The following is a 19,703-nucleotide window of genomic DNA, read 5'->3' as shown; positions in this document are numbered from 1 at the left end:
CTATATTGTATGTAATGTAAAAATACGATATATTATAGTTTATTTTCTCTTTTTGTTCTCCATTGAGAGGTGATATTTTAATAAAATATTATAATTGCATGATGATGCGATTAATATGTAAAACATTTTTTATCGTCGTGCTATCGCATGGAGAAAATGTCTATGCAATATAATTTATGGTTATTCTTCTTCAACATATTCCTTTGGAAAAAATCCTACTTGATCTCCAATTCTTCCCTTCCACCACCCTTTGGCATCGCCTTCTTTGCTCAATACCACAACTCTAAAACCTCGACGTAGACTTAATTGATTACGTTCTCCTCCGCGAAAATCAAATACTGCTTTAGCCAATACACGTCTATATGGCCATAATAAGCATTGATCTAACTTTTGAAAGTTTTCTGATAATGATGCCCGTTCGTAATAGTCAACTAGTTCAACAACACTTTTGAAGAAACGAGACTCACTGAGATAATATACATCGGCACCATCGACATCGCGTTTAAATACCCTTATATGTTTCACCGCACCGTCTGCCCTGTAATATTAGTTACATATTTTTAAAAAGGTCGGTGTCTAAGAAAATATTATAGAAAAGAAAAGAAATTCTTACTTGATACTAAGTGCGTAATTGGTTTCATGTTTTAAACGCGGTTGTCCCGCAGGTCGTACGCGCAACATATAAGTACCATCTTCACGAGGTTCTAACATATTTGACGCTGTATCACGTCCCATTTCTCCCACAAACCATAATTTCACCGAGAGAATAGATTCACATGGCAAAGGTGGTGGAGGCGGAGGTGGGGGTGGTACTGGCACACATCGACCTGAATGTGCAATGCATTGTTTGTGTACAGCAAGGCGACAGACCTCACATCGATATCCCTATTTGAATAAACAATTCAGTACTAAACTCGTCTTAAAATATTTAATGACTTTTTATTGCCAAGGTTTTACCTGAAAAATTCGGCCTTTTAAAAACTTGCCACATCGCTGACAACTACGTGGAGTGTCGAATGTTGTAAGTTTAAATTTATGATTTGTGTTGCGGCACGCGGCAGGATTAACATTATCCATTGCATCTTGCAATGCTTTAATCCACATTTGCTTTTGTTCTTCTGTTCTTGCAAACAAAGTGTACGCTGTATATTCTTGTTTATGAACTAATAGCCATTGATAGGTCCATCGAGAATCTCTGCCAATTGTTCGTCTTCCAGTATGATCTTCTAATCGATAATCATCGAGGCGTAAGGTTTCACGATAACAATATTGCTCCCCTCTGCCTGCTTTACAAATTAATACTACTTGTTCGAAAACAAATGCATAACGGACTTTTACGCGTTGTTCACCATGTGCTTTTACCTAAAATATAATTGCAACACTTTCTTAAATTTAAATTTTGAAACTATTTATTGCGAAATTTTCATTACCTTAAGCTCTCCATCCCTAAGTAATCGTCCAAAATCTTTTAATTGTGCATCTTCTGGAACGTCCCAATCGATTATCGATGCTTGAATATCTTTTATAATGTCTAACGTGTCCGAGTCACGCTTTACTTCATTAATATATTGTGCTATATCAACCATTACTTCTCTAGCTTTTCCAAGCTGGCGCCTATCTTCTTGCCAATCACAAGGAGTTTCTTCTACTAATTTATCGAGTAATAAGTGATATTTCAATACTCTTTGCATTGGAACAGACAATATATCTCGCAATTTAAATTTTCCATTATTTGCTTTTTGTTGACACCTCTGCAATTATCAATTTTTTTATTAAGTTTATTAGAATATCATATAGTAGGAAGAAATCTATTAAAACCTACAATGACTTGTTGATTAACTACTTCATAACGCGCACATACTTCTTGCAATGTATTTTGAGCAAGAGTAAGATTCGCGCAATAGTCGCCATAAATAAGGAACTTTTCTCGCCAGTCGAGAAAAACCTGCGCTAAAGCAGCGCCGGTTCTTGCTTTCCGATGTTGACTATAAAAACCAGCATGAATTTCTGCCAGTTCTTTTATACCAAAAAAAATACGTGCGGAATCTTCAGGTAGCAATATTGAGGAAAGAGGTCTAGCGAAATGTTTAAGTAAACTGTTAAGAACATCTGAATAATTTCGTTCAGTTTCGACGAGTTCTTGAATTACATAATCCCTTTTTTCACCTCCGGAGATTGCACCATCCTGTTTCATAAAAATCAATTGAAAGTCTTTCTTTTATAATAGATAATAAGGAGTATGAAATGCTATGAAGCATAACAAAACCAATTATGAACGCTAAGATATTAGCGTTTTAAAATGCCATTAGATGAGTTTCTGATGATTGCATACATGTAAAAAACACAAATATTTAACGACCTGTGCAACAGATGGAGGAGGTGGCAAGTGTAGACTACAAAGGTCCTGGTAGATTTCTTCACTTTGAGCATGGCTGCAGTATGCTCCATATCCATCTTCCTCCCCAACTGGATCTTCATTGTCCCCTCCTCCACCTGCCTCCTCTCCTTCCCGCCTTCTAAATCTTCTGCGACGACCTTCATCTTCACGGCTTTAGCATAAAAATATGAACAGCCATGCACTATTCATGCATGAAAAAAATAAAATTTCTTGCGAACTTAAACTATTTGTAGCAACTGTAGATTTTGTTACTAATAATAAATATTGTTTAGCACATCAAATTTTAGAGCAAATGCAGAATAAAATTTAAAATAGTGCCAGTATCACTGCAGTTAATTTAGGTATTTGTAAATAATATTTATTTGTACTTTAAATAGATAACGCTTGACTATCTTTGCTTATAGTAGAATACAGTGATGTGTGGTACTTTTATTGCAAATCTTTAAACATTTAAGTTGCAAACGACAGATACCTTCTCTGTGGAAGGCCAGTCGTGTTGAGAATTACTCGAGAAACAGAGTAAACCCTGATATACTTGAGATTCATCTACATCCATACCCTTAGGTTTCATGGTAAATGTCCCCATTCCTGTTGTGGGACTAAACCCATTGATAGAAGTTATTAGAAATATAGATATCTTTTTACATATCAATTTTTATGATAACTTTATGAACCTTCTATCTTTAAGGAAAATATATATTTTTTTGTACATTACTCTTTAACTGTAGATGTATATAGAAATTACAGAACTTTGTGAAAATTTAGATACTTACCCTGCACCAGCACTTTGTAAATCCTTATAAATATCCTCTTGTGATCTACCATGACCTACAGAAAAACCACTGTAACAAATATTTGTCATCAAATTAAAATAATATAATTTATGGATAAAAGATTACGTGATGATAAATTACTTACGGTATACCCTTACGTCTTAAACGAGGACAATTTGATAAAGCTGATAAGGTACATAATACACGAAGAAAATCTGATAAATCAAATAACATTGAAGGTTCAAAAAGCTCAGAATCAGTTAAGCCAAAAGTAGTTGAACATGCTAATAAAAAGACTTTTATATTTCTTAAGCATAAAAATTGTGCCATTTGTGGTTTTTGATTTACATCTTTCATATCTATACAACCAGGGTCCACTGTATTTAGAAGATTACATAGCAATACACCATCTCGCAATGTGTATGCTAAGTCAACTGCAGTTGCCTCTGGCCAATTTGCTTTATGATCTGCTCTCAAAGCTCCGCATCTTGTTAACCATTTGACACATTCATGCCATCCACTTCCATTATCTGAGCTGCTTTCTATTCTGCTCATTTTTATTTCTTCGATTTAATACAAAGTATTAAAAGTTTATAATAAGAATTCTTTTAATGTATAATATATTAGGCCATAAAGGTTTCATAGATGTATTTTCTTATGCTAAGAAACTGTAAAAATGCAAAAATATGATTAAAAATAACAATGACTATAGATATACTTTAACAATTAAAAATAATAAAATAAAATTATATCTAATAGAGTAAATTTAATAGATAAAACTATCAAAATTGCACTTAGATAAAAGATATCATGAAATACGTGTTACGAAAGTATATAGTATTTTTTAAAATATACCTCTATTCAACGAAGAATTTATAAACTGTTTCTTCGTTCTTTCGTCAGTACTAAGAATATTCTGTAACAAGTTCTATAAAGGAATTCATTATTATGTTCCGTGTCGGTTCTTAAAGATATCTCATTGGAATTTGTAGTGCCGTTTAAAATGGTTTATTGGCAGTGTCATTGCTAAGAAAACATTTTGCCGAATTTCAACTTTAATACGTGGTTATTACTTCACACGATATGTCTTGTTTTCTCATTGTAATATTATGACGTTCGACCTGCTGCAACTTACGATCGCCATATTACTACTTCACTGCAGTCGATCATATTATAAATCTCAGTGCAATGTTTGTTTCAGGTAGTGAACCGTAGATGGAGTTAAATGTTTGTTTATATGCACGTTATATTCTAAACTTCAGTACTTGAGCTATAGAAACGAACTTGATAGATTTATATAAAATTTCTACTTAATAAAATATTATACATTTATATTTATTTATAATTATCAATAATTTATTTCGTACGTATAGAATTAATTAAAAACAAATTTTTAATTATTTAGACATTATACGAGGACTATAAATATACTGTCAAAGAGAATTATAAAATTTATAATACAAAATAATGTGTGAAGATTTAATGTCATATAAACGTTTAATCATATAATTATAATTGTATATAGGTATATATATTATTTTTATTAGATAGTAATATATTATACGAATAAGGACAAAAGCTATTTTTGTAAGAGAATTATATCAATTATTATAAATGCAAAAAACATAATGTTTGAAAGAGAATACACTGATCAGTCAACCAATAGGATAAGCAAAATCTAATGACGTTAAGTGATGTTTCATCTATGCTTCTTGGTACACTTTAGGGTTACTGTTGTAACTGTACAGTGTTTAATGCAGTGATAGTAGTGTCACTGTTGGGACAACTACTGAGTGATATCTTACTAGTGACACATCACGATAGATCACAGTGCATCTTTGATTCATTTTATATATAGATCATTTACTAGATCGCATAATCTAGGTAAGTTTTATATATAGATCATATTGTTTTTATTAATATAGATATTATAATATACATGTGTTAAAAACTAAAAAGACATAAAAGGATAACAGCTTTGAAAATGTTTTGGTTTTGTCTATTGTATTCGAATAATTTTCTTTGTCTTCTAAACTATTATATAGGGTGTCTCAGAAATTTGGTGCTAACCTTTAGGGGCATGTAATATTTATCAAAATAAGTGAAAAGATCTTAATAAACATGGGTTTAAATATTATTAAATTGGTATATCATTATATCGAATGTAACAAATTTTAATCTTTATTTAATTTATGGTAGAGAAATAAATAAATACATATTTTATTTATATATATTCTCGTATGATATTTTTAATTTTTACTTTCAGACTACGTAAACAAAATACCGTTCTTAATAAAGAAAGTTTATTGAAACTGCTTATAATTATATCAATATTCTATTTAATTTATTTATTTTGATAATATTATGGTTAGATAACTGCTTCTCGCGTATAATATAGTTATCTATGTTCGAAATATTTAATTTTATCATTATCTTTCTATTTCATGCTTAGAATTTTAGATAGAATCATTTAGAAATTATCTTTTTATTTATTTTTTTATCTTATTTCAGTGAATTACTAAGAACATGCAACTTCTACTTCACGCAATTACGTTATCGATTGTATGTAATGTTGCATATGGTAATTCGTCCAGCAATTTACAATGTAAAGATGAAAATAATGTATCGGTGGATTGGTACGTTATTCATACCATTCATTACTTTCCACATAATGTCCACATATTACACGCTTTCGTCTTACTCTGGAATTATTTTCAATGCGATTAATATCGTGCTAATTTTTGGAGGAATGACTTTTATTCTATGAAACTAATAATAAAAAGGTAGTTTAATTGCAAGTACGAATTGCTGTTGTTGTTTTAGGTACGTACTTTATAAGTTGCCAAAAATTCAGACGAGTAGTAATCCCCTGATTAGAGGAGGTCTCGCTTATCTGTACATAACGAACGCAACTATTGGAACCGGTTGGCAATTGTCCACTACGTCCATCGGTTCGAACAATTCTATCCCTGGAATTACATTAGCGCCTCTTTACAATCGTGTAAGCATTTAACAAATACTAATTGCCGATTTGTTAGTAATAGAGTTGGAATTTAAAGATTTGTACGCAGATAGAGATGAGATTTTCACCGTAATTGAAAATATTAGTAACGATAATGATGAATCACTGAATAATATGTTATTAAATAGGGTAACGAAGAGAAAAATTTCTGGAATTTATATGATGATAATCCGCCAAATGCTTCTTATGCCTGGAGTTACGGTCACACGAAGGGTGTAGTGATGGCGAACAGCGATCGAGGCTTTTGGTTAATTCACAGTGTACCGCAATTTCCACCAGTTCCGAAAGCTGGTGTACAAACTCGACCATTAAACAAGGAAAATATAACTATCGTCGGTAAATACAGTTATCCAGAAAGTGGAACGTTGTACGGACAAAGCTTTCTGTGTATTTCCCTCGGTAGTGATCAGTTCAATATTGTTGGAATACAATTAATGTACAACGAAATAGCAGTGTATGCAAGAAATATTCCCGATATGCTCGATAAACAGTATCCAGCACTGAGAAACGCGACCAAGCAACAGCATATTAAAAACCCACCCTACAATCATAAAACTATAATAAAGTCTTTAGGAGAAGTTGAATTCACTTCGTTTGCTAAAACTGGAAAGTGGGGAAAAGGTAAATTGTACTTATAATACTACATTTCTCCGTCTCATGAGACATATTTATGTTGTATCTGTTAAATTTTAGATTTATATGGAGATTTTATAGCACCACAATTACAGTCGAGTTTATTTGTTCAGTCATGGTTGAATTCGAAGGGAAAGTTACCGTCAAATTGTTCCCGTATGAAGTAAGTAATATCATGTTTAAAATGTTTGTCCCTTTGTTTCCAGATTTTTTCAGTTCACAAATACGTCAATTTTTCAGAATCTTCAATGTTAAAACACTTAAATTCGAGACAGCGAACGTAGATTATCCTAGTAGTCACGATCATTCCAAATGGACTATTACAGACACTACAAAGTCTACCAAACATTGGGTTTGCATTGGTGATATTAATAGAGCTGTAAATATATTTTTTATTCTAGTTTAACGTTGAAATGTTTACGATAATAAGATGCTGAAGATATTTTTCCATTTAGAATACGCAGTTTACCCGAGGAGGCGGAGCTGTGTGCTTTAAGGAACCGCGCTTGTGGAGTGATTATCGCAATATCATAAATGACGTAGAGCCTTGTCACTATGCGTAGAAACATTAGGAAGGTATGACATATTTATTCGTGATTTTTTATAGTAAAAATTAGTTTTGAAGGAACATAAATATCGGAAGATAGATACGAATAAGGGTTAAACGATAATTTATGCATTTCGATAATACGAATTTCCACATACGTACCTCCATGAAAAGAAAGGATTTTGAAAATATTAATTAGTGGGATAAAAGAATATAGAGATTTTGATGTAACAATGTTTTAGTGGACTTTATATTATCTGATTAACAGATGTTTTTATCAATATGCATCGGAAACTTGTGCAACACCAGTGTGAGGACACAAAGTAATAACCGTCGTATTAACTGTAGTTTACTTGCAAGTGTATAAAGAAGAGGTCTCGGTGGCTCTTTATTACTGTGGAATAAGGACGAACGACGAGGATCAGAAGCAGTTCTTAAATTGGATTTTATGAAAGGCGGCAGCGACTCTTCCTGCACCGACTCTCGTTTCGTCTTTCTTTTTCTCAACCGTGCTTATTGTCTACCTAAGGAAATTGCAGAGTAGCTCGACGTGCCGTTAATGAAAGAAAAAAGAAGGTAGCCGAGGTTTAGTAAGCGGAAGAAGAGAGAAACGACTTGCTCTTTAATGAAAATTCCGAGGAATCGACTGAACTTCGGTCCACTCTTTATCAGCCGTTTCAAGTTTCTCTATCTCTTTGATGGACTTTATTTTAGAGATTTCCTTTTCGATAAACAAAATTTTGTCTACATATTATATCAATAAGAACTGTATCTATTATCAACTGTACTCATATTTATTATAATTGTTGTACTGCCTGTTCTTGACCAAGTTTTTCTATTTTCTTAGATGTAATAAAAATGTACGCTCTGTTTATGATACCGAGAGTTTATAAACAGGACAAATGTGATAACAACAAATTCGACAATTACAGTATATGTTTTAATACACGATATAGGAATAAAATTGACGATGAATTATTTATTTCCTTTTCGCGATGTGCGATTATTTTGTAGAACAACGAATGTGAATGCGATTGCTATCGTCTCAGAAATCAGTAGAGAAATGTTAGATTAACGAAAAGGGAAAGGAAAGAGGGATAAACTGGTTTAGATGAAAAAATCGATGGGCAAGAGGGTGGAGAGGGTTAAAATTCGCGGGTGTTCATCCAGGCGTGAATCAACCGGTGCACGCTGTCAGGAGACAAAACAACGGTGAAAACAAGAAGCGAGGGAGTTCGGTAAAGCAGCTGGAAGCGGATGCTTGGAAAAACAAGCTGGCTGCCGCTGAAAGGGGATTAAGAGCAGGGACGCAGGGATTCCTTTAATACAGATCTGGCAGCTGGCAGCTGGTAACATTCGATCAATTTCTTAAAGTTTACATAACTATGCTTATTCGTTTCCTTGATTTATCGCGAAATTCATCCGTGTCTTAATCTATTTTAGATAAGAAGAAAGCGATTCATGTATACATACCTATCGCCAGGAAAACTCGGAAATCTATTTAGTTTTGATCGATATATGAATTTTGTTTGAAAATATTTTTTAAGTGTATTATGCCTGTAATGGGTAAAATATAAGTTACAAAAAATTGCCTAGAGATGGCAATTTTGAAAATCGTAGTGAGATCATGTAATAAGTTAATGAAATATTATTGATATATTTCATGCCACATACCGTTTTCAGTTAGCGTACTTAATGGGGCGCAGATTTCGGTTGAAGCATATAGTGGTGTCGTAAAAGGCCATGAAATTTCGGCGGCTGGAAAGATGAGAAGACGACGCTGCGGTGTTCGTAGCGATATTTCAGCATTAAAGGCACCCTGTTCTGCATACTAAAATCCTGTACACCATCCAAATATACGCGCAACGTTATATGCATGAAACCATCGTGTGTCGTGCTTCGCGTGTGTACTTAAGCACATTGCCAGAGCGCATGCGTGAGGTTCCATCATCCTTTTTCCTCCAGTCGCCAACATCCTTTACCACCTAGCTTCGTGTCTATAGTTTATGTACAGGTATGTATCGCACCGGATAGAGCCTTACGTGAACTTTAATATTGTCTTATACCTACGTGTGTAAAAGAGAAATCACAGTGGTACTTTTGGATTAAACATCAAGCTTTGTCGGTCTTTTATACAATTGTGATAAGTGATTATATTTAACCGAATAAACAACACAAGAGAGCGAATACAACGTAATTTTGAAAATTAGGTTAGGTTTTAAATAATAAATTTTTATTAAATTCCAAGAAATACACAATACAACAGTTTTGTTATGTATAAAGATAATAATCGATATTGGATGATTTTCCATTGATTTCTTTATTTTTTAAAAAAATGTACATACACATGTAAGATTTAAAAGTTGTGACAGGGAACGTTTTTCTCCCTCAAAATTTTCATGTATGGGCATAATTAGGAATTCGGTCGTTGAGGAATTAGAAATTTAAATATAAGGCATATGTGATACAAAAACTATAAATAAAATGTGAACAATCGTGTGAAAGGAACGAGGAATTTAGGTTAAGGTCGTAATCGATGTTACACGTGTCTCTAGATTCAAGGGGCTATGCATATGTAACAGAGATATCTGTAGACCAAGTTTAATATTCATATTGTAGACCTCAGAGTAATTTCCTCTATTGTACTAGAAAGTTGAAGCAATGTGAATGCTCTGGTCGATGTTAATATTTACATATATGCTTTATGCAATATTTCCTGTTCTGAACGTATCGTGTATGAATTAAAGTTGAGATTTCAAAGCATATGTAGAAGTATATACATATATGTGAAGTATGTAAAAAGTATTTTATTTTTTTTAAATCATCTTTCTGTAAATCATACCTGCGTAAATATATTTTTCAAGAATATGTTATTTCTGTTTTAAAATGTTGTACATACAATGCTCCTGTTCAACTCATTCTCTAGAATACTTATCTTCTCTAGGAACTCGCTTGCAGGAGTACACGTGTGTGTGCGTGTTCTTTCGCACAGAAATCAAAACAACGAGGAACGGTTAACCGATTGCAGTGCTTCGTCGTTTGCTAATAAAAACAATTCCTGCCGCGCTAAAAATTTCGGTTTGCCTTGCGGTTTTGAATGGAGGGGGAATCGAAGCTCCCTCGCCTACCCGGAAATTTCTAGACAACATAGTCGACGTGGAGTGTCATTCGGTAGTTGCAAGTGGTAGCGATGAGTCGTATCGTTCCTTCTGAGGTGCGTGACCGATCCAACTGCGTAGTACGTATATATATATCTATTGCCATTTCGTTGTACACTAATTTAAGCTTCATCGAGTCGATACTCGTTTATTTAATAATTTATCGGTCATTTTTATAACAAAATTAAATCGTATTTTACGTTGTTTACGTTTATTTTTTTTTTCATTGTGTTTTCAGGTACCGAAGTTATTGGCAGCCTGCTATCAGTTTCTGAAACATCAAGTAATTGAATTTGCCTATTGCTTTATTTTGATATAATTGATTTCATGTTTATACATTTGCTTTAAACCTTTAGTTTTGATTAAACCGTTATTTTGCGCATGTAATTCCATAGTTTATTTAGAATATTAACATAAAACTAGGAAAGGTTAGGGAAATCATATTTCTATTTTGGATATAGTACATAACGTTTTTATTTGAAATCGATTAAATCAATCGATCATGTAATAGGAAATCCCGAATAACTTAATGGTAATTTGGAGTGGATTCGCCAAGCCCTTTTATAGTTAGGTATAACGTAGACAATTGGTACGAGTAATCGTGACCGAAAATAATTTGTTACAGTTATTTATAAACTCGGAATATATCCAATATGAATATTTACAAAACTCACGCGAATATGCAAACACGAATAACAGTTTTCAATTGCTGAAGGAAACAAGTCTAATATGGCTAATAAAGATAAATATACATACGATTGTAGAATGATTTAAGGAAGAAGGTTTATTGTTGTGGGACTAAATCGCGAGTGTACCGGGAACTGCATTAAGGCTGTAGGAACTATCAGGGAGGTTCCCTCTAGTTGCAACATCGCCGGGAAACTACCCCGAACAACTGTCTCGGCGTAACCGAACTCAAATACATCACCGTCGTAGTTTCAACCCGGAGCTTCCGGTACTTACCAAGAACTTATCGGACGGCGGAAGTATCGTTGACTCATAACCGTCGACTTATTACTTCCTTGTAGCTGAATTTTCAAATTGAAGATAATGATATTTCAGTAGTCCTTGCGCCACGAATTGCGCTTTCAGGTAGGATTAGTTTCGTTTTAGAGCATCGTGAAACTAAACTCTTCCGAGTCTTTTCATTTCAGGTCTCTAACTTTTCCCCTGTCAATGTTAAAAAGCGTTCGATGTAGAAGTGTAATGATATACATAGGAATATAAGGTGAAAAGGAAAGGAATTAAATAAGGGGTTGAGTAGCGTGCGGGGGTGGGGATAGGGCATAGGTGCGATAGAGGTAACGATACCAGTAACGCGAGTAGAATTAGAGGGTAGCAAGTAGAGAATCGCAAACGCAATGTTAAGGCCGTGTAGCATAGCGAGATGGTCTGCTCTTGTACAGACGCGGTAGAGAATAATTCAAGTAGGTAGAAACTGGAAGGATAAGGGCGAGGGTTGCGTGGCGGTGGAAATTGCGGATGGCAGGGGTAAAGCTGTAGCACTCCGCTTAGACAAAGCCTAACGAAGCTTCTATTCAGCAACAGTAGGCATCACGAGGCCCAACTTCACTTCTATTATACTTACTCGTCGGCACGAAGTGAATTCCATCCATCAACGGAATTCCAGGCTAAGCAGCTCTCGGCTGCCTGGCATCTCCATCTCTGGCACGAGAGGTATTCTCTCCTTTTTTGGGGTTGCATCCTCTTTGTCTTTACCTCGCCGCTTAAAGTACCCGGTGTTTTCTTCTTTTCGTCGTCAACATTTCCATGTACACAGTGTCCTGTGCTATTCACGAGGGTTCATGGTTCCTCTATTAGACTCTTCCTCCATCGATCTTCCATTCCAATGTCACTGAACTTCGACTGAGTCCGAAGCCAGACCGATAACGTGACTTCTGTTTACCAAACGAATGTTTCGTTGTAACGTAGCGTATAGGAAACGTATAAAATCAAGCGTCCGATACGCAGTGATCCAGGAATCTTTCCTTACCGTACTTATCAGTTATTTCTATTTGTATTTTCCCGCCATCGTCCTTTTTTCTCGTACAACCGTAGACTTATCGACAGCCAGGGATATGTTGACGCGAATCTGTGGCTAGGATAAGCGCGTCTCCAGCGTAATAAAACTCCCGGAGGGAAGCCGACACCGTTAGTAGGAACTTTTCTTCCAAGAAGAAGAAGAGGAAGACGAGGAAGAACTGGAAGAAGAAGAAGAATCAATCCCGTAACGTCGCTGGGGTTTACGTATAGTCTAGTTCTGCAGACCGTAACAAACTTTAGTTTTCATTACAAAAATTTCATATTTTACTTGCCTCCTATGTTTCTCCGCATACTTTCAAAGTTACAAACTAAAAATACTTGTCTTCTAATCGGTTGTACAATCGATATCTTCTCTTCTCGCAATTTCATCTAATCGGGATACATCGCGTAAGAACATTCGATGATAGAAAACGAATTTCTACTACGTATATCCGAGTTTGCAATTAGCAGCTGGGAATTACTTCATCGAACACTAACGGGAAACATGTTTTTAAATATATAGCCCATATACGCGTAACGCGTTTTTAGTCAAGTCGAGAGAAGAATAAGGCTAAGAGCATCGAGATACAAGGCAAGTCACGAAACTCGAGCGTCGACTTCTCGCAGAACTTACACGTTATTCCTCTTTGGTTTTATCTGACTTCGTGTGCCATAGAATGTCGAGTTGTGACCGGAATCGCAACATTGCGAAATGCTGCTTCGACACTTACGGGGTTGACCTCGAGATCTTTTTCTTCTTTGAGAATTCGTCGTTGTCACGGACCGCTACTCTATATAGATCTCTATATAGATCACTTTGTCCTTTTATTTCATCCGTCTTACGGCAGGTATCACCATTTCCTCGCGTCGTCGAATCGAAAGGAAAGCGAGGAAGTGTCACGGATAAATCGAGACGAGATGATGATTTTTTGAAACGAACTGTTGAGAATAGAGAGCAAGTTAATCATAGACAATGAACATTTATCAGCAATTGGCTGTTTGATTTAAAAAGGACGCCTACTTGGGGAAGTCGTTGGCGACGCGATCTAGCAAAGGAGCAAATAGAAAAGGGGGAACGTAGTAGTGACAAATGCAAGGGAATGGCTGTCCCTGAGTGTCTGGAAAGCTCCAGCCAAGTAATCGAGCGCGTGATCAATGGGCTTAACTTCTCGGTGGAACTGGGAGCCTCGACGAAACGCAGATAGAGGAAGAGAGAGAAAATAAGAGGAAAACGAGCAAAGAATGTTTCCCATTGGTAACTGCCTGCTATCATCAACAAGATCGTCCTCTGGTGCGGATTTATTATGATCTAAACATTTTGTAGATGAATTTATACCTTCGTTTTAGTTAGGTATAAGATCGCTTTATCGTGGCATCGTGACGAAAAGAAAGGAGATGGAGAAAAGATAGAGGGTTGGTAAAAAGGGTAAGGAACGTGTATTTGGTTCTGGAGATCAGCTGGTACTCGAACGAAAGCTAATATCCGCATGGATGTCGTGGTTGCGCGACATTTGATAACTTTTGTGTAGGTTTCTTTGGCGATGAGTGATCGTGGCATTATGATTGGTTCGCAATGAAGATCTACGTAAATACAAATTAAAAGAATTGAACTCCCTAGTGAAATTTTCACCTCTCTCCTAGTTGGAATACATATAACGCGAACCAGAACTTGAAGCACTAGTCGACAAGAGTCTCGAGAGAAATGGACCAATTACATGCTGCAAATAAATCTACAAGGCATTCCGAACTAATGTATGACTAGTGTAGACCGAAGAGGAAATAGAGAGGAAGAGCAGAAAAGCAGAGAGACGGGGCCGGAGGATGAAGGTAGTGAAAAGGATGAAAGAGAGGAGCAGATGAAGTAGGTAGAGGCGTTAGATGGGATGGTCTTCATTGTGTTCTCTGGCAAATTTCGTTGGACAATGGAAAAGGTTGATTTGGTGCTCATGAATGTATATTACATTAGCGCCCATGTTACTTTGGGATTTGAGGTAACAAGTTTTCGTCTGCTCCGTGACTCTTCTTGCCTTTCAGTTCGCTTTATCCTTTTGCGTTATTTCGTCTTTCCCTCGTTATTTCACCTTCCCTCGTTGATTCGAGTAAATGCTAACAAGAAGACCAACATTGGCCGAATCGATTGCGTTGGAATTAATCAATTTTCACGAAATATTCCGAAATAAAAATCTCTTCTTCGCAGCCGAACGCTTCTGTCATTAAATTAGATTCGTGTTATATCGGAAAATACTTTTAGCTCGAAAAGTTAATTTTTCATGATTTTTTAGCGATACATTTCCGGATTTTACTACGTATCGGAAAACTAAATTTTCGCACGAATCCGGTCGTATCGAGGATTCTAAACTTAATCGGTGCATTCGATAAATCATCGAAAGAAAGAGATTCTCGCACCGGTAAGCTGGGAAAGTAGAAATAGACGTTGAACGTTAGACAAGCTGCTCAGAGATCCGACCGGTATTTACAGAAGCAATCTAGAACAGGCAAACCAGAATCGCTTCACTTCTATTCTCTCCCTTTCTCTTTGCTTTTCTCTTCTTCTCTTTCCACGAAGATTGTGGTACTCGAAGAGCATTTGTGTGCCGTTTGCAAGGTAGGTGGTGAGGCATCGAGGGATGCATTAGCGGTCTGAAAATGCGCCAGTGAGTGGTACAGGTTTGTCTGGCAAATAGAGAAATGCGCGTGCTTAAGAAACAGGCTAAACGAAATATAGGTTGGCGGAGCTGTCAAAATGAAAACATTTAGTACGAGACAAATATGAAGAGACGTACCGATAAATGCATGTAATCAAAGGTAGATATGCAAAAGTGGATTTAAAATGTCAACGAAATGGTGATGTAAAGTCACGAGAACGTGCAAATCGCGTGGTAAAGTTATCAAATATGAGATATTAGAATCGGGAACAATTGCTAAAAATTGTTCAAATGGGAAGCATGCTTTTTGGAGAGAAAGTAAAAAGTAAGGGTGAAAAAAGAAAGGTAGATGCAACGCTGCCTACAACGCAACGGATAGGGGAAGAATAAAGGAAATGTAAAGAAACGAGTAAGGTTAGCGTGTTGGTTTACCCATATCAGAAGTTGAGACGTAAGACAATCGGCAAGGAACGGTACAAACCACTTACTGGTTTTAAGTGGAGGCACCACCTTGTTCGCTTTCACCGTCTATTTGAGAGTTAGGGAGGAGGTTGTTACTCGGGAATGGAGCATGGGTCGTTAGACGATTGTAAAGTCCTTTTAGGTAATGGTGTAACAAAAACAATCCCAGACAATAAAAGTACACAACAGCTTGGAACTTGTTCTCGATTTTCTCGATAATCTATAACTTTCGTTAATCCCCGGTAATTCTCGATAATTTTCGATAACGTAAATTTGTTAGGATAGACTGGATGTTAGTTCACGTGTACATAGAATACCTTATTCCAAACAGACATTAGATAAAAATTAATATTCACGGGAAGAAATAATGGAACGCACAAGTAGAACATGGCACATGCGCGCTATGTTAGAAGTCTAGTTCTTTTCGTGGGAATTTTTAAATTTCGTTTATTCAGGCCTGATCGGTAGAGAGGAGTATATTTCTAATTGCGCAATGCTCTGAAAGCTTTCCGTGTTTTCAGTTTCTTTATACTTTCCTCTCTTTTCGGCGTGTGTCTTTGAAAACTCGGCCACGCGGATGATCGAGTGCCGTGCTTCTTTGCTAACAAATGTCGTCGAGTCCGTCTGGCCAAGCGAAGAGACAGACGCGGAAGACCTCGTACGTGCTGTCTGGAGTATCCTCCAGTTCAAGTGGATCTCTCTCGAGCGTTTCCACTAGCAGCAACCTTGCCAACCATGTCGACTACCCCAGCTTCTCGCAAAATGGGTGACGAAATAACCCTCCTCATTTCTAAAGTTTTCACCATACGTGCGAGTTTCGCTGTTACCACTGCTCCTTACACCAGTATCGCTTTCTCCAACTTGATTTCAAGTTTGATTTGGAATTTACCGATAAACCGTATCTCCGTGTAGCGACGAAGCTTTGCCGTTATCCCGTGTAAATTTCAATGGATGCGAGTGTAGTACAGATTGCAATTTGCGCCATGAAAATGTACAAATCTCGCGACGAAGAAAGTTATTTAGCTGACAGCAGAGATCGGCTGCGAATTAAATTTCTCTCTTCTCATTGCTCATTTGGAATTAATGGCCGATGAAATACCATTTTTCTTTTTCTTTCCACATTTTAATTGTCAACGAGATAAAATGAAATCGAACGTACTATCGTAAATTTGTATTATTCCTTGCATCGGGAAAAGACGACGAAAGTCGAAAATAGAAAGTGCTTGGTACAATTGGCTTGCTGAACCTTCGCAATAAGAAACGAGGTCTATGAAAAAAGACGACGACGACGACGAGTACGAGGACGACAACGTTTACTTTCCTCTTTTGTAGAAGGGACTCTTGACAAGATTTTTGCCTTGGTATACGGTTCTGGGAGATACGGAGACCAACGTAAAACACGATCTTGGTAGTTTGGGTAAGCAAGACCAACGACGAAAGCGTAGGAGAAGATAGAGGACTAGGTGGACAATAAGGAAGAAACAACTGGCACTACCCAAACGTATTTTATTATTTTTCCGTAGTTTAGATGTGAATCGACTTCATTGGTCCTGTGTTCCACCCTCCCTTTTTCCTTATTTTATTCCGTCCTCTTCCTCCCGTTTATTCTTAGCCTTTCGCTGGCCATGCTCGTAAACCGAGATCAAGTTTAAAAGAGTCGTATGCTCTCGTTTCGCGTGTCGCGAATCATTTTATTTATATAGCCCGGATCTTCAACGCTGACGCGATTCCGACTTTGTCAGTTGTTCGAAATAACATGCTCATTTTTATCCCGTCTACTTTTATTCGAACAGAAATTTTTCACCGCCGGTAGTTTGCATTAAGTCGAAAACTGCGATCGTAAGTTAGATATCGGGATTTCAAAATCGTTTCCTCGAATTGTTTCCTTTTATCAGAGATTCTGTGTTCACGCTAGGCATAGTCTGTTGGACGACTAGCGTAGGGTGAGATAAGAGGGAAGAACGCGTAGAAGGTTCACGTGCTTTTCACCTGGATTGCATTCGAGAAAGTTCTCGAGTGACAATAAACGAGGGTGGATCGTGGAGAAACAATGAATTTTAAACGCCCCTAACAGACAAGTGGACCCTTCCGAGTGACTTGCTTGTACAAAGGCTTCGCGATTCTTCTTGTTTTTTTAAATTTGTGCAATAAAATTCCTCGTTGATACAGAGATACGGATGTTAATCGACGATAGACACCACTACACACGTTTCGCGAATTTACATGGTTATCCTGTTTATTTTCGTTTTATCTCGTCGCCTTCCCGAGGGCTCTAGTTCGTCGTAGGCGAAGACCAGAGCGTGGAGAGTATATTTATTTAAACACTCCAAATGTGATTTATCCGTGTATTCGTGTGGCGAGATCTCGGATAGTATCTTTTTAGAAGAAAAAAATGATGAGATAAGAAAAAGACAGTTGAACTTTTGACGTAATTCGTCGCTAGATTGAACTTTGGGAGAATCTCTGTCGGTCGACGTCGAGATAAAAATTGAAATCAGTCGCGAGATTTTTCGCGATCTCGTTTAGCTCGTTTGCGATTATATGGCAAACGAAGTGTCACGTGGAATATTTAGAATCATCCAGGATCGTGTTGAAGTAATAAGGAGCATAAGAATGGTAATACGATGCTTGAATCCTTTGAAATAAAACTCTGTCTCTGAATCCGACACCCTCATCTTGGTTCTTTACAATTTAAAGACCTTTCTTGCCTCATATTTTTCCTCCGTTATTTTTCCTTTTTGTTAGATCGTACTCCCAGCATACTCTCCTTCACCTCTTCGTCTCTTGCTCTGTTCCTTATTTACTGTAACCGTATTACATTTCTTTCGTTTAAATGTTGCGTTTCCTCGAACTGCATTCCTCTCGATTTTTTGCAAATGGGAATACCAATCTATACCATTACGCAATAATATTCGTAATCTATATGCAGATATGTTTCAACGCGCGTTTAATGTTCGAAACTTGGTTCTGTCTGCGAACAGAGATCGTAGATGAAATCTAGGTGTCGAGAAGGCTTTCTAGTTCCCGTGCGTTCGTCGAAATTCCATTCGTGCATCGTTTAATTATCGAATAGAACGTTGCTCGTCTAGAACGTACGCATTGTCTCCGCGGGTAATCTAGATTCGCGTCATGGCCTTTCGTCGATTTTCGCAGTAGCGAAATGACGTTAAGCAGAGATTCCTTGAACACCGCGAATTTACTCATCGTTATCGAACGATAACCATTCGCTTTGAACGTTAGGTCAGCACTCCGTCAACTTTTCTTTTCGAGAAAGATTCATGGAACGCGGACGTGGTCGTAGGTGTGTGATCGTTGTCAAAAATCTCATCGTTTGCTCGAAGGTGACAGAAAGCAAAGTAAGGGGGACGAAAGAGCCATTAGAAGGAACAATGAGCGATTCACGAAAGGAACAGGTGAGAAGAGGAAGAAAAGATAGGCGAAAAGGAAAGACAAGATGTCGCCGTGAGTAGTAGAAATAGGGGAAAGTATAGCACGCCTGAAAGTAGCGCATCCTCTTGTTCCGATCTTAAATTCGCTTCAAACTGGAACGCCTGTCTTTTATTTATTATCCTCGACAAGTTTTCTACAACGTCTCCGTTACAACGCGGACACTCCATAGCCAGGAGAAAAACAAAGTTGATTTTCGCAATGCCGTAAACCGAAAAGATGACGATGGTGTCTTCCGAGATCTCAGGCCTGGTAGAAGATTATAGCGATACGACGATCTTCGTAAGGCTTACTCTCCCAAAATTTGATCGGTACGTGGAATGAAAAGGTCCCAAAGTACGACAAATTTCGACCGTCTTGAAATGGTTTCGTCTGATTGGTCGTTAGAAGGAATATTCGCATAAAGTGTCCGCTAATCGCTCCGCTACAAAGCACTTATCTCGAGAGAAAGCCTGAAGGAGAACTAGATGGCAAAGTGCGGGAAGAATTAAGTGGAAAAAATCGGCAAATACTCGGTCCATGTGCACAGGGATAAACTGGTGGACGGAAGAAAGTAGGAAGAAAAGTAGGAACGAAAATAGGAAGGAAAGACGGAA

The 19,703-nt window shown here is 36.9% G+C and overlaps 2 protein-coding genes across 3 annotated transcripts; one reads left to right on the top strand and one right to left on the bottom strand.

The window, feature by feature from the left end:
* Window positions 1–75: 75 nt before the first annotated feature.
* Window positions 76–4,342, bottom strand: Vav (Vav guanine nucleotide exchange factor). The gene is made up of 9 exons (XM_017901888.1): window positions 4,027–4,342; window positions 3,317–3,839; window positions 3,172–3,240; window positions 2,360–2,549; window positions 1,823–2,185; window positions 1,431–1,751; window positions 958–1,362; window positions 614–885; window positions 76–538 (listed from the first exon to the last, which is right to left on the bottom strand). The coding sequence occupies exons 2-9, from the start codon at window positions 3,724–3,726 to the stop codon at window positions 181–183; spliced, it is 2,388 nt and encodes a 795-aa protein (XP_017757377.1). The 5' UTR covers window positions 3,727–3,839; window positions 4,027–4,342; the 3' UTR covers window positions 76–180.
* A 568-nt stretch (window positions 4,343–4,910) lies between these two features.
* Window positions 4,911–8,110, top strand: DNaseII (deoxyribonuclease II). Of its 2 annotated transcripts, none has more exons than XM_017901890.1 (8): window positions 4,911–5,055; window positions 5,683–5,807; window positions 5,995–6,172; window positions 6,322–6,814; window positions 6,887–6,989; window positions 7,067–7,205; window positions 7,282–7,402; window positions 7,722–8,110. In XM_017901890.1, exons 2-7 carry the CDS (start codon window positions 5,698–5,700, stop codon window positions 7,387–7,389), a joined length of 1,131 nt encoding a protein of 376 aa, XP_017757379.1. In that variant the 5' UTR covers window positions 4,911–5,055; window positions 5,683–5,697; the 3' UTR covers window positions 7,390–7,402; window positions 7,722–8,110. The 2 variants fall into 2 exon arrangements, with proteins under 2 accessions (XP_017757379.1, XP_017757378.1); XM_017901889.1 differs by having other exon boundaries at window positions 7,642–8,110.
* The last annotated feature ends 11,593 nt before the right edge of the window (window positions 8,111–19,703 follow it).

This window comes from Eufriesea mexicana, unplaced genomic scaffold (genome assembly GCF_001483705.2).
Source record: "Eufriesea mexicana isolate 0111107269 unplaced genomic scaffold, ASM148370v2 scaffold1767, whole genome shotgun sequence".
Lineage (NCBI taxonomy): Eukaryota > Metazoa > Arthropoda > Insecta > Hymenoptera > Apidae > Eufriesea > Eufriesea mexicana.
Note: the sequence above shows the minus strand (reverse complement) of the source record. Positions and strands in the feature narration are given on the sequence as shown.